Genomic DNA, 16,276 nt, shown 5'->3' on the forward strand with positions numbered 1-16,276 from the left:
TGGAGTTATGTGATAATATATTTGTGTTCTCATTAAGGCAATCACATATACTTTGTAAAGTAACAAGCTGATAATGTTTTGGCCCGAGAAACCCTCTTTGCGATTTCCTGAAAATGGCACTCGTCCAGTGATCAATAAAGCTTTCATTAAATCCACACACGGCACGGATGGCTGGATGGCTGGCTACCATGGAGAACATCAGCGAGACGCCTCCTGAAGCCCTTCCCATTGAGAAGGTCCCTTTTATACACAGCAGTGTATGCCCAAGCAGGGCTGTGTGTACAGCCTTACTCTGTCTTAACAAGGCAGTGTTGGAAGTAAGTCACTTCATGCTCCCCTGCTAGTCCAGCCCCCCGCTGCCCACACACGCACATATCTTCCAACCCTTAACCCCCCCCGGCTCCGCACCAATACTACAACACTCAGGGGACTCTGAGTCATTGTCAAGGTTTTGAAACTACATATGAAACAGTGAGCATTTCCCTCCTGGTGGCAATCAATCACAGCGAGTTTCTGGAAGGATCGGAGCTCTTTTTCCAAGACTTCCAGTCCTGGAGGGCTAATTTAGTGCCACATGTATTTACCTTAAAAAAACGCAGTCTGAGGACTCTGTAAGATATTTTCTTTCAGCTTTTGGCTGACAGTTTGATTCAGATGGAGTTTGCTGGAGGAGTTGTGTTGAAGGTCAAAATCCATGGTAACGTAAAATCATACTCCAGTGGAAAATGGCACAAAATAATGTTGCACTAACCCCACACTCAAAACAGGGCCATTTCAGATATTACACATCACGTAATCTCAAATTCAGATATTACACATCACGTAATCTCAAATTCAGATATTACACATCACATAATCTGAAATTCAGATTCAATATTGTGCTAACAAGCCTTGTGATGGACTGGTATGCCATAGAGGATGTGCTCCAGTCATGGAAGATGGATGGGTGGATGAATAGATGGGTGCTAACATTATATTCAGCAAAATAAGCGATGCAGCAGTTATGAGAAAATGATCAGATAACCTGTTACATCCCATAAACACCATCAACAGTGCCCTCATTTAGGTACCTCATTTAATCCTCTACTTATAAAAACATTCTGAAAATAACAAAGTAAGAAAAAAAAGTAACAAAGACGGATATTAAGGATTAATTCTGAGTTATACCAGTTAAGAGACTGAGGTAGACAATTTTCATCAAACCGAATCCTCACAAACAATCAGATTTTCATGGGGATATTTGTTTTTATTAGGATGGAGAAAGGACAGAGAATTGCTTATTAGACATGTTACAGTAATGGGAAAGTGATATTCAGCTTGTGTTCAGGCGAGTCCTTTGCTGCTGACTTAACAGTGAAGAAAGGGGGAAATTGAGCAACATAAAATGGCCTGAAATTGCACCAGTTCCATACTCTCGTTTCCTTTTGCCATGACGTCAGCACTGACTCAAGACGACATCTGGGAGGTTTCCACACTGCAGCCCGGCGCTGCTTTGGGCCAATATTTCTTTGGGGGGAAACAGTATCCAAGAAATTAATTATCATATGATCGGTGTGGAGTTGATGTCATTCCTTATGACTTGCGTCTACATATTCTAAGCTCACTGGACGCAAGCGAGGGAAACACCCAAAGTCAAAAATAACCACAGCGTGACTGAAGACAGACAGAGAGAGAGAGGCCACCTTTGTTAATGCAGCATGTATTTAGTTACTCACTGAGCTGCACATGGGCCCGTATCAGGTGACCCCTCATCTTTAGGTATACAGGCACTTCTCGCTAATCCGGTCCACAAACCATGACATAAGTCAAATTTTACATCAGTCAGATTTACTTTCTCATACGCTTCAAGACCAGTGCTAGAAATAAAAAAAACATATAAGCCAGAGATTTACTAGTATATGTACTAAAGAACAAGCATTAAATAAATGAAAAGATAAAGCATACATTTTCTTACAGGCTTTTTTGCATTAATGCTTCCTTAAACCATAACCGTCTCAGATATTGTTTGCGCAAGTCCATATGTACTGAAGTCAAGTTGGGAACTGCCTGTACTGAATGAAGGTATAATGGCAGGTACCTTTGGCTTAGAAGGCCTACACTAGCCATGTTGAGATTTCTCTTCTAACATCTCCAGCCCAAACCGAGAGCTAAACAAGTCAGTTGTTCGTGTGCTTGGCTACAGTGACACCCCGCATAGATCTGTAGGCTACAGTGACACCCCGCATAGATCTGTAGGCTACAGTGACACCCCGCATAGATCTGTAGGCTACAGTGACACCCCGCATAGATCTGTAGGCTACAGTGACACCCCGCATAGATCTGTAGGCTACAGTGACACCCCGCATAGATCTGTAGGCTACAGTGACACCCCGCATAGATCTGTAGGCTACAGTGACACCCCGCATAGATCTGTAGGCTACAGTGACACCCCGCATAGATCTGTAGGCTACAGTGACACCCCGCATAGATCTGTAGGCTACAGTGACACCCTGCATAGATCTGTAGGCTACAGTGACACCCCGCATAGATCTGTAGGCTGCCAGGATCAAGTTTGAGAACCAGTGGTCCTCACCGAGCTTCTCACCTGGGCTTTGGTTTCTGAGCTATTTACTTCTGATTTATGTTAAATTATATGCAGATGATGTTTTCCATTGCCTTTAATTAATAGAAGATTCTTGGCTATATAATTATATGAACAATGTACCAGTGTCAATAGAAACAACTATTTTAATATTGCCAAATAGGTGAAAAGTATGTGTTCTGGAAAATATTATATCCTGTGGTATCAGTCAAATAGAAAAGACAAACCGCTAAGCAAACAGCTATAAACCCCAACCCCAGTACGAGTTTTAACCCTTAGTGATCCTTCACAATTTACAAGGTTATTCACAATGGCCCATTATTGTGGGATGCCTATAATTTAAAAACCTAATTTAGACCAACCCTAAATCAACCGTTTAGCATCCTCCGCATTGTTAAAAAGCCTTACAATGGACGCACACCAGAACCCCCCTGCAATGCTAATTGTAAACTCAATTATGGATCCCAATAGTTTGCACGGGAATACAAAACCCTCTCGCTTTTTCAAAGAGATGTGAATAAGAGGCTTGAATCATGGCTTCAGAGTGCCCACAGTTGACTGCTGTTTGCAATTTTGTTGAGCAATAGGAGAATGGTTCATACGGGAATGATTAATGCACGCTTGTCTCTCTTGTGGTGTACCCCCATACATGCAGATATAGATTTGTTTTTTTTTTTATTGGTATTTATTTCAGCATCTGGGGGTAATTATCTGGGGGAAAGACAAAGGGCCCTTATCTTACCATCCACGGGGTGCCCCGGCGCTGGAGGTGAGTGGGTGCTCCCAGAATGCTCTTCATCTGTGCTGCCCTCGTAGGTGTCGTCCACTCTGGATGGACTCCCTGCAGTCTCAGAAGGGGCCCTGCCCTTTGCCAGATCAGCCTCCCTCCTAGCCAATCAGACAGAATACTAGGTAAAAAGACCTACTTATTATTATTAGCAGTAGTAGTAATAGTAGTAGTTATTGGCTGCTGTTCTTGTTGCTACTTCTACAGTTGTTCAGCTAGTGCTTAATCCACAAGTTACACAATTTACATGGCATACCCACTTTTTGCAGCTGACCATAACAGTTATTTATAAATGGGATTATAGAAATTTAAACTGTTCTGTATTCACGTCAGCAGATTTCACAACAAAACTATGCTCCCGTACACCACAACTGGACTTAACTTCATGAAAATATTACCTCCTGCTCTGATGTTGCTTTCAGTAGCTTTAAAAAGACAACAGAGGTACTGTAAAACCCTCTGGGATCACGACGCCGGGGGAGGGATTTACGTGCCTTAACAATCCACAGAGTTATGTTGGGGCTGAAAGTCCTGATAGGGCCCCCCTTGTTAAACAGGTCAGCGGGGAGGGGCCAGGCAAACGACGGTCCAAAAAATACCCCCGACGAACGGTCCCAAGAAGAAGCAGAGTATCCTGCTTGGACCAAAGGGGCAGAACATTGGACTGAAACTTCTCCTTGGCACAGTTGAGTGAGGGCATGTGGGAATATGTCAACACAGTCTACATGTACTGTGTGGACTTGGAAAAGGTGCCAATGACCATGAACCTCAGGACTTACTGTGGGGGCCTGAAAGAATATGAGGTAAGAGGTCCACTACCCTGTGGTACATAATCACAGAATGAACGCGAGAGTTCTGTCTGCCCTCTTGGCACAAACGTAAAGCCGTTTAGAGTGGCTTTTGGCCTCTTGTAAGGGTGCATCTTCTCTATACTCCTGTTTATGATCTTCATACAGGTAGGGTGCCAAGGCATGAAGCAGCAACCCTGATCATCTCCAAGTCTGTGGCTTGAATACCTCCTTAGAAAAACCCTTTTCTGGGTGTGTGTGTGTGTGAGAGAGAGATACATTCTTGGGGTATATACCCCACACCCTGTTTTTCACAGTTTTCCTCCAGGTACTCCAGTTTCCTCCTACAGTCCACATAAAGGCATTTAGGTAAATCGCTAAACTGTCCGTAGTGTATGAGTTTACACACACATATGTATGTGACCAATGATGGATTAACCGCCTCACCTGTACTGAATAAGCAGTTAACAAATGGATAGATATTCCAACTGTATATTAATATATAACTAACCAATACACACTTTCATCAGTCACATGTCATCTGAAGGAACATAAGTTATCACGAACACAGATATACAATTCAAGCACAGCACTTAGTAACCTATAACTAGGTTACAAAACAACAGAGTGGAAAAAAAATTACACAGACATTCAGTTACAAAATTTCTAAGAATATCACTAGATCAGCACATGCATGATTGGATGTCACCAAACTAGCACAGAGAATGGTACTCCCACAGCTTTCAGCTCTTCACCTAACCTGTCAATAACCTCATAATATCCATCCATCCATACATCCATCCATCAAAATCACTTATCCAGTAGAGGGTAAAGCCTGGAAGCAGAGTTTTCAAAGCAGGGGACACTCTGGACGGGATGCAAGTACATTGCATCACACACTATAAGCAATTTATAAACAACTAATTCACCAGAGAAAACACCCAAAAGTCATTGTAGTGCTATTGTTGAGTGACCATGTCGCTCCATCCCATAATATCTTAAATGGAACTTCTAAATTCCATACTTAACCAGGGTAAGGACATTCAGATTGCCAAAAACACTATTTATGAATGACAAATAAATCTTTTTCATTATTCAACGTGCTTGAGAAACAATCACAAAATGTATTCTATGAAGAAATAAACACTTTTGAATTCAGTGAGCCAGAGCGTATCTGCCACAATGGCAGTCAAAGGTTTCCCATAGTTACTAATTACACATCATTCTTCACTGCATTCTGAACAACTTAAAATGCGCTAAATTTATGGGAACGATTTACTTTAAGCTTTGCCCAGCATTTCTTTTGGACTGAAGTCTAAACTCTGATTCAACAGTTACAAAAACAAAGACATTTTGTCTTAAACCATTCTTTGGTAAATTTGCTGAAATAAATTATTGTCATGCTATAGTACCTATTTTTGGTACAACTTTGAGTCAGAGGCTGAGTGTTTGACATTTTCCCCCAAAATATTTTGGTGTGACTCATGAATCCATGGTATAAAGTATAAATACCTGGTTTCATTAATGGTGTGTGATGTAGGTCACCCTAGACACACCCATCACCACACCATGCTGGAATCATCTGCTTTCGGAGGTAGGCAGTCATAGATTTTCTCAAAAAATAGTGCTTTTGTGGTGGCCAAAAATTCATTTAAAAATTTGCATACAGGTGGTCTTCTGCATTTACATCTAATGAATTTAGCAAAGACTTTTTGTCCAAAGTGATATACAAGTGAAGTGGACAATGCATCACAAGCACACCGCTGCCACGGAGCTAAATGTGGGTTTTGCTTAATAGAAAAAAGAAGCGCTGTTGTTTTGGAGAACAAACGTTTCTTCAGGCTTCCCATAAGGGTCACTTCAATTCATCCGCTGCCATACTGCTGATGTCTGAAGACGGACATTAGCAGTCTATTGATGGCTGCAAGATCCTGCTGGACAGCACTGGTGTTTTTTTGTGTTGCTTTGCAGTGTTCATGTTGCTGTTTGGGAACAATATCTACATCTAGATGGGGCACCATCAGCTCGAACTTTCTTTGTAGACTATTTCTGTTATAAGTTACTGGTAAATATAAAACATTCATCAATCTCTCCTGACTGAAAAGAACATGCCCTTCTGAGATCCTGAAGTCTCACTGCCATGCAGTTATTTTTTAATATGTATTGATTATTATACATTTTCCTTCACATATAGCTGGTGGGTTTTGCTTTGGGAAAGTAAGGACTGGTTTTGAATAGAGCACTTCATAGTAAAGAGACGAGGGGGGGGTGTTCCTGTCACACAATATATCAGTATATACTGCACTTGATGTAGCTGTATTTTTCCGATATATTTCAGGTATATATCACATGGTGCTACCTCAGCGCATTCTTTTCCAGCTCCTCCTGCAAGTTCTTAATGTTCTCCTTTTGGTTTCTGATCTTCGCCTTCTTCTCATTAAGCACTAAGACAAAGCGAGTGTAGAGCTCTCGTTCCAGGACCTCTTTGCCCTGGACATACCTCTCTAACCTGCAAAATAAAACAAGGCAGTGATGTGAACCAAGATGGCGGAGAGTGTCAAAACTGATTGAAGAGTATTTTTAATTACAAAACAATCTACTGGGCACCCATACAGTTAAATGACACTTCTTAAAATTAAAAATAAAACAAAAGCACTGAAACTGTATTATGTGCATAGTTTTTACAAACTAGTGGGGATGAAGTCCCATTGGTCATTACTGGTGATGGAGGTCTTCCACCTGCCCTATAAGGGGGCTGGACAGTCACCTACTCGGAGGTGATGTGCTCCTGTTCCTGTCTCAGTCGCTGATTTTCTTCCTGCAGCTGCTTGTTTCTGGCCTGAAGCTCGGTGCTTCTCTCCAGACCATGGCTGATGAGGTCCTTGATTACGTCCACGGGATCTGGAATGGTCTGCAGTTCCACAACTCCAAGCTTAAACTTGAAGGAGAAAAAAGGGGAAAAAAACACAGAATAAGCTGTACTTCATTCTCATATTCACACACGAAATCGTCCTGTCTGGCAGTGTGGACCAGCTTCCCAGAATCACAGTGACATACTGAGAACTTTGACATACTGCTATTTGAATATGCTAATACATTAGGCATGATGCTTACACATTTGTAAATGACATTAACATGCTAAACTAACATCCTGCCTTGAAGTCTATACATCATAGCTGCAGATCACCCAGACTTTAAGTGAATACACAGTTAGTGCCCATAGAACATATCATATACAGATGCTCCTCGGTTTATGATGGGGTTACGTTCCTAAACTGAAAATATGGTATGTCGAATATGAATATGATAAATCAAACAGGATTCTTTTAAAAACATGTTTGATATATTATTAAATACTGTATGAGTCGTTTACGCTCACGAACTTACGCTCACGAACTTACGCTCACGAACAGATTCAGGAAGCGCGGCTACGTGGATACTACCATCGTACGGTGTTAGTAGAATGTAACGTACAACATATAGCTAGCCCGGAAAAAGATCAAAATTCAAAGCCTGATGACTACTAAATGTGCATCGCCTTCGCACCTTTGTAAAGTCAAAATATCCTAAGTTGAACCATCTGTATTGGCCAATGCTACAGAGCAACGACAAAGTATTTGCCTCCTTGCTCATTCCCTCTATTTTGCTGAATCGTAACACTTAACTGTTTCTTATCTCCAAATACTTCATCACGGCCCTGTATACACATTCTTTATTTAGACCATATCATGTCAGTTTGTGCACTGTAAAAGTGAGTAAGGCTTCCCCGGAGATAAGAATGGGTCAATAGTATTAGCCACAAGGTGACCGACTGGTCCTTAGGTTGCTCTCATACCTTTAACCCAAAATGGTTGACCTCTAATCAGCTAAGAGCTAGGAAAGTCACTCTTACATAAGTGCCTCCCAGCCCTTCAGACCCAATGGACAGACTATGCCCAAGAAGATGGCCTTCTTCACAGATCAACAGTCCCTCGCAGATATAGTGCGCATCCATATACACACACAGGTTTGTAATTATATCTTTGAGGGGACTCTACATTCATTTCTATGGGGGAAAAACTCTAATTACAACATAACACCATAACCCCTACCCAGCCCTAACCTTAACCATAAGTAACCAAACAAAATACGAGACGTCAGATAGGATTCAAACCCCCAACACTGGAGGTGTGAGACAAAAGTGATAGGTGTATTTTTTGACATAGTAACATATTGTTAACATTGGACTCAAAACTCTAAATTGCCACATGTTGGTTCATCTGCAGCGCATCTGTTTATTCATTTATCTGTTTTGTTAACTTTAAAAAATTTTTTATTACATCCTGAACACATCCTGGTTTATGCATGCAGTTTCTACTAACGCATTGGCTCTTCCGCAGTGAATAATTGCTCATACAGCAGTACCCTTGAGATAAACACATGTTATCTTCCAAGCACTTCCGAAAATGGATGGATATTAAGGCCAAGCTTTCCAGAGCACTGATCCCGAGTGTGTGTGTGTATATGTGGAGTGGAATGGGGGGGGGGGGGGGGGGGATTGTGTGTCCTCTGTATGCTGGGTTTTCTCCAGGTACTGCGGTTTCCTGCAGTCCAAAGACAGTTAAGCAAACTCTGAGAGTATCTACATTTCCAATAATGCATAAGGGCGCTTTACCACTGAATGCAATTAAAGACTGGGCCTCCATTTGGCCACACATCCATTATTATTACTTATTACAATTTTTTTTCCCTTCATTTTTTCCCCGCCCCCCCCCTTGAAGGTCAAATTTAATTTTATTTTATAGCGCCAGATCACAACCAAAGTCATTTAAGGTCACCTTTCCTATAGAATAGGTCTATAAATTGTCCTTTTATTAAACAAACTAAATAGCTTTATGTTATTTATGTTATTTACACAACAGCTTGTCATTTCTGTCTCTACACGGTCGCGCGTTTACAATCCTCCTCTGCTCTCTGTATCACGCATGGCGGAGTTCCGCCCTGATGCGCGCACACAGACACGTGCACGCACACACAGGTGAGCACACTCCCACCAACGCGCCGGAAAATATGCCGCGTCAACCACCCGGTCAGCAGTGTGAACTGTGACTTCTCAACCATGAACAGGGTAATAAATACATTTCACAATGGGATTTTCTGCTTTAAACTATCACTATTTTAAGCTATCAGCTATCACACTGAACATACTAACATACTGCATGTGAAAACACAACTCATGTAGCTCATGAACATTGTTGACCTGCAGGTCAGGAAGACAGAGCCAGAAGAGAGCAGATGCTAAGGCAGGGATATGTCCACATCACTGCATGGTCCTCAGGTTGGGGGATGATTAAGGTTCCCATTTACACTCTGTTTAGTACTATATAATGGAGCCCCAAAATTTCATTTCAAATTCTATTTCAGTTATTTCATCTCTTTGTGAGGCTTGCGTAAAGCATCAAATCCATGGGACCAGGGCCCTTAATTAGCAGGCGGGGGTCGGTCCTCCTGCGTTCTGCTGGCTTGTTTTTGTGAGTGGCAGGTGGGGACTCTTCTAAGAAAGACCTGGCCCAGATGTGCTGCAGACCTGCCAAGCCCAGAGAGACAGCCATCCCTTAAAAACCTGAGCCAGACTTCTGGGATATGATTAAATCCAGCCAACTTTGACTGGAACTCCTGTTCATGATGCAATTCTACACATGGCCATTCACCAATGAAGAGAAACGTTAAATTAACACTGTTTATTTTACTATTATTTGTATTTACTAATGTATTTTTCACTTTGTATTTGCCAAAAAGAAAATCCTGATTTAAATTTATTTATGTGTACTAAATTTATCAAAAATGCAAATATTACCAACTGAGAGTAAGCTGCAATTTGATGCTTACTAATCAACTGGTTAGAGATAATTAATATAATAATACATTCTACAAGCATAGGGAAAAGCATTTGCTAAATTAATGCAAACTTTAAATACATGAATAGTATTGCACTATAGCCCAAAATGTGGAATAACAAAAAAATTGCTTGTTGCTATGTGGTAAAACAATAACTTAACAAGGCTGTACAATAGACACATTGTTTCTAGCTGGTCTGGAAAGCAGACTCTGATATTTCCACAATCAATCACCTTGCCTGTGATGTGTTCAGATGATCTGGGGGAGACGAGGAAACAGGCTAATGCCCCTGTGACGTTTCCCAGTATAATGTGGTAGGTCTGCTTTCTGATGGATACGGGCCTCGCATTGTGCTGCACACTTGGCCACAGAGGGGATCAGCACACGATGACAGACTCCAGCCGAAAGCCCTCTCACCACTTACAGGCCCCAACTCCTTCACTGCTCTTATGTTACGTAGCAGACACTTTTGTCCAAACCGACACATAACTGAGGCAAATAGCACATTAACATACGGCTGTCGAGGAGTCGCCAAGGCGTAAGTGCAGCTGGGCTCAGCTTCTAGCGATTCTCCGTCAGAAGCTGTAGAACATCTTTCAAACAAAGCAAGAATCCCATAAGACAACTTTTCAAATAAGCAGACAAAGGGCAGCACTAAGAGCATTCGGCGAACCAACATGGCGCAGGTTAGTAGAGGTGTTCCTTAAACGGAAGGGTCTTCAGTAACACATCTCTGCTGTCTGAATTATTAATTATTATGTAAAGTGTGTACATTGTTATGCACACTGAACAGGGTTTACATTTTAACTTAAAACTCAATGCTTTATAGGGTCATTAAAGTACAGAAATGACACTAAAAATCGATCTGCCTTGTAGTCCCCGTTATTACAGTGTGGAGTCTATCTTGGAAATTACACTGTGTGAAGCAGAAGCACATCATGGAGAACATGCCAATTCAACACAGGGAATACTCTCATACTCACAAACATTAATATGAACAGCTCCCGCATCAACCAGACCCCAGGGAGGAAACATGGCAGAGATTCACAGACACAAAGACAAACGCAGAATCCTAGTTTGGGCACATAACAGCGCTTAATGCTAAATTTGCAAACCCAGCTAACCTAAATGATTAGCTAATCAGTATCGTTCATGTGAGGGTCTTTGTTTAGCTCCTGCCTTAAAAGCAAAGTGTAAAAATTTGATCTCCTTTACAAGACCTGCAGTCCAGAGCACCAGCCGCGCATATGGGAGCAAGGCCCTAAAACAAAGCCCCACAGGAAGGAGATCCTGGGAGAGCTCAGCCTGCTCTGATACAGCCAGAGCAAGGCAGCATTCAGTGGTAATGGGATCCCCTCTGAGTGTTCACTAATCCCCCCCACCCCATATGGAAATGCCCCGGAGAAGGTTTACAGAACATTAATGAGTGGGTCCCCTGGATGGAAGTCACGTTCTGACACTGGAGACCTCCTACAGCACATGCTCCATCACCTAGCCCTTCATATCCTTGACAATTTAATCTGAACAATACCAGGATAAGTAGTACTTGGTCTACACAGAAGAATAGAATTTAGAGATTTTGATACGGAGTGCGGTTTTTCCTTTCTCCCATTAGGAGACAGACAGTGTTTTCATACTGCTGTTGAAATCTGGGTTGGAGTTGCTTATTAGAAACAACAAAAACGTTATCGATTCCTCAGCATTTCATACACACTGTAATACAACAATAATCTTTGGACATTACCTAAAATGCCGTTATTCGTCTGTAAATACCCTACAAAATTTGAATCACGCATAACATTATGGGCAATTTTTTGCAGCATAATTTAGTTCATTTTCCTGCTGCTGGGCTGCAAAAATTAATTCAAAACATCACAATTCAGCATTTATATGTAAGGATACAATATTTATATGAAAAGAAATAATGTACTGTATTTTGAAATTCCACTTTTCACCATGCAAATAATACATTACCTATAATATAATTTAAGACTATTACATGACAATGACTCTTTCACCTTGAAGTGCTCCTAGAATTTCATGACTTTTAGCAGTTGTGTTTTTGAGAAGCATTCTTTAGAGCATATATTTTCAGAGTAGGATTATTAACCATCTAAGTAAAATAAACAAACAGACATACAGAGCCATTATAAAACTAAATGAGGAGATTAACGTTTCCTGATGAGCCATTTGACGGCCAAAGACAGTCCAAATGGCCGATGACGGCCATTTGGAAGCCATGGTGTTTCTGCCACGGAGACACGGTCTGCATTCATCGGCCTGGGATTTCCCACACAGCAGAGTAGGTCAGAGGGACAACCGAGAACTTGCTTCTGCATGTTGGCTTCAATTATCGGCTCTGCTGTGGAGACCTTGTAATTTTCAACTTCAAAAGAAATATAAAACAGCAGGGAAACCTGAAAATGTACCTTGGTTTCCTGGTAGGAAGGCCGTGCCATGCGGCATATCATATGACCTTCTATTGCTGAGTGTCTCTCACAGTTATATAGCTAGAGTCAATGCTGCCTTAATTAACGCAAAAATACGCATCACAGGCATGATCTGATGAATTTGTACTGAAACTGAAATCCATTTCCTTCCCAAAGACTTGACTAAAATAGATATGTTATTTTTCATAGGTGATAATTTAGATACTGGGAGATTCAGTTTTCATGTTAGTTACAACACTGCAAAATATATTATTGGAGCTCTCACGAAGCCTGAATGTGCATTTCTGTGCCAGCTCAGGCAAACTATGGTGGGGCTGATGTGGAATCATAATAAATAAATAAATAAATAATGTTAAGGGAAAAGAATGAAGGAAAAGGGCAACTGTGCTCCACTGCAGGATTTTCCAATGAGCAGCATGATCTGGAAGCGATTAGACATCGTAAAGACAAGAACACAATAAAGTAAAAATGAGATGTAATGAAAAAAAACACATTTAAAACAATGATATACAGACAACATTATCACTTAAGGTAAATAATCTGGACCCATGCTAATCTACTTTTTTTTTTTTTTTTTACACTATACTATATTTAAAAAAGTACAAAACAAAAACCAAGCAATTAACATGCCAAAACACTTTCTACAATACACTAAATGTATGTTTACATTAAACAATTCATTCGTTTTATAGCATGAGAGAGGCCAGATATTGATTTACTAGTATAGACTGACTGACAAACAAAGGATTTTCATTGCATTTCTGCAAAATGTCCTTAGAGTCTTAATGTAATGCAATAAATGACTTCCGATTTCCTCCACAAAACAGATGAAAAGCAGTAACGCAGAAACGGTTTGGCACTTTTAGATTCTTAATAAAAGCTGATGAAAACTGTCAAAGAAGACAATGGAGACGTCCTTAAAACATTTTGCATGCTTTTGAAGATTTTCTTAAATGTATTTCCTTTACATCTGTCCCCACAAAGTGTATCCTCATGCACAATTTTCTGGGGTTACAGCTGCAGGTAATGAGTTGGTGGCCTCCTAAATCTTTGCAGTGTCATGGAGGGGTCAAGCCCTTGTCGTCATAAAGCCCAGCTTTATAAAGCCCAGCTTTAAACTATTTTATGCTGGCTTGAACAGGCTGGCAAGCCAAAACTCTTACTTCATTCATAGATCTGCTTATTTCAAAATGATGCTCTTTTCAAAGACCAGCACCCCTCTCCTATACCATAACATGGCCCTGCATGTGTAGCTGTCAGAACTCTCAAGTCCATGCATATAAGCCATGTATAACGCCTTCTTGAAGCACATCGTTAGCTGCTTCTGCAAAGGAACAACACTCATGCACTCTATGAGACTCTTATCTTTTAGCAATTTCCCTTTGTGTCTCACTTTAATGCAATTAATTATCCCTTAGGCCAAACTAATTACAATTCTGAAATGAGATTACAGCTAGCCGTCCGTATCTGTGGGTTCCGCATCCGCAGATTCAACTAACCAAAGAAAAAAAACAAAAAAAAAAAACTCCAGAAAGTTAAAAAAAAAAAAAAAAGCACTGTGCTGAGCGCTACCCTGAATTAAGTGATTTTCTCCTTTTATAATCATATTCTCTATGATGTTTGCGTCGGTACTAAACACAATTCGACTTTTTCCCCCCGTCATTATTCCCTCTACAATACAGCATAGCAGGTATTTACATAGCATTTACATTGTATTAGTTATCACAAGTAATCTAATAATGACAGTGTATGGAAGGGTGTGCACAGGGACATGCAGAACTGCAGATACTATGGGGACTTGAGAATCTGTTCATTTTGGTATCTGTGGGGGGTCCAGGAACCAATCTTCCGTGGATGCCACTGCTTTTCAGCGGCTGTTTGTTTTATTTCCATTCTTACTGTGAACATTTCATGTTGGTATAGAAATGGCTGAACCACATGTATCATCATCAGGAGAAGCCAGGAGAAGAGGGCTGAAGACAGATGGAAGGACAGCCCCCGCAACACACACACACACACACACACACACACAGTTAAGCACCAATTGAAAGGTTAACCATTCTTGCCATTACCTCTGTGTCTATACCCCATCTATAGTGCCCCATAAGACTATAAACACCAGAGGGTAACCAGCTGATCAGTGTGCTTTTCTCGATAAAAATCTACTGTAAACAGTAACGAATATAATTCATTAAAAAAATATGAGGCCCCGCTTAAAAATTAGGCTTAAAAAATGCTAAAAGGTATCAGGATTCAAACTAAAATGTACTACACCTTTAAAACACACAGCTGTATGACTGGTAACGGTTCCATTTGCAAATTAATAGCAGAATTTGTTAGTTACTCAGCATCTGTTTAACCCAAACGCTAATCACCAGCAAGTGCCATAAACCGACTATAGTTTTAGAAAATCACTGTGTTTAGAAATCACTGAGGAGTGCCTATTTATATTATGAGGCACTGTTTATGTAGTCCAGCAGGACTCTGGCAAAATGTAGAATGTCATAAAGAGGTTTGTGCCATTGTGTATCGCAGAAACGGGTAAATGCAATCATTTATGGAAGCCGTACTATATTTCAACACCTCTTCAAACCATGAAAAAACAACCTACATAGTGCTACTCCAGGTCATGCAGACTATCGTACCATATATATGTTGCTGCAGGTATATGTTAAACAAACATTGACTCATCACATCCGCTACTGCTGCAGGTCAGGAGATGGTACACATTACAAATTTAGATAAATAAAATTAAACATTTTTGACTCCTGTCGGCTCTAATCTTCACAGATGAGAGATAACTAAAGTTTCCTCCCCCCTTCCTCAAAAACCTTAAATGTCAATAAAAAGAGGACTCCAGCAAGCAAATGATTACAGAAAGCAGAACTGTTTATTTCGGCCTGTCTCTATTACTTAAAGCAGTAGAGTATATTAAAACAGAGCGCACTCTGGAGAGAGGCTGAAGCCAAAAACACAGAACAAAGAGATGCATAGCTGTACAGCAGGGCAGAAACAGGGGAGACAAAGGAATAGGGCCACTGCGTCTCTTATGGCCTGAAAACCCTTCTAATCACTGCACACCCTGTGGGTCCCGCACTGTGTTCAATAGGAGCTAATGGGAACCGTACAGATCATGTACAGTGTCCCCCCCCCCCCCAACACACACAAACCAAATCTCCCCCCCCCCCCCAACACAACCACCACTACCATCACCATATGCTTGAGCATGCTGCAGCTTAGAATCAGCTGGCTCTCTCACACATTAACCTGTCCAGTCCAAATCAAGTCATTACCCAGGGAGTTCACACCTTAAGACTGTTGAGCTCACTCTCTAGTCATACAGCTAATCAGGGATTTTGGTTTTCAATTGGAGTTGCATGTAATAGTGGTTAAGTAGATTATTCCAGTTGCCTCAGGTCATTCGATAGGCTGATTTTCTTAAAATCTCAAGGTATTACTAAAGTCATTACTTGGACAATAAGTCACCCAACTTGGTGCTTTCAAGTATATATCAATCGCCAGCTGTAAGGAGACTCCAAACGTACAAGACTATAGCCATTGAAGGACCGGATCCAGCTACTCCTGCTGAAGAGGCTGCCACTTTGAGTACTCAAACTTTCACTTCCACATTTGTCATGACAGCAATGACCTGACCAGAGACTTCAAGAACAAATTCACTGACTCAATCCATCCTTCAGGTGGCATCTCCTGGTTTCCGCTGCAGAGACGTCATGCCTCTGTTCCTTGATCCTAACTCCTTTGTGTGCGATTCTCAGGCATTCTGCCCCAGGTG

The 16,276-nt window shown here is 41.1% G+C and overlaps 1 protein-coding gene across 8 annotated transcripts in view; it reads right to left on the reverse strand.

Annotated features, from left to right (window-relative positions):
• xrcc4 (X-ray repair complementing defective repair in Chinese hamster cells 4) overlaps positions 1 to 16,276 on the reverse strand; it is a 69,421-nt gene that overhangs the window by 23,199 nt on the left and 29,946 nt on the right. For all 8 annotated transcript variants that reach the window (XR_002841971.2, XR_002841974.2, XR_002841969.2 and 5 more), the window contains exons 4-6: positions 6,928 to 7,094; positions 6,516 to 6,665; positions 3,324 to 3,469 (exon numbers count right to left, since the gene is read on the reverse strand). Coding sequence is in view for 5 of the 8 variants with exons in the window: in XM_023843481.2 (XP_023699249.1) it covers positions 3,324 to 3,469; positions 6,516 to 6,665; positions 6,928 to 7,094 (463 nt within the window). In the remaining 3 variants the exon portion in view is untranslated. The remainder of the gene's footprint in view (positions 1 to 3,323; positions 3,470 to 6,515; positions 6,666 to 6,927; positions 7,095 to 16,276) is intronic.

Source organism: Paramormyrops kingsleyae, chromosome 7 (assembly GCF_048594095.1).
Source record: "Paramormyrops kingsleyae isolate MSU_618 chromosome 7, PKINGS_0.4, whole genome shotgun sequence".
NCBI lineage: Eukaryota > Metazoa > Chordata > Actinopteri > Osteoglossiformes > Mormyridae > Paramormyrops > Paramormyrops kingsleyae.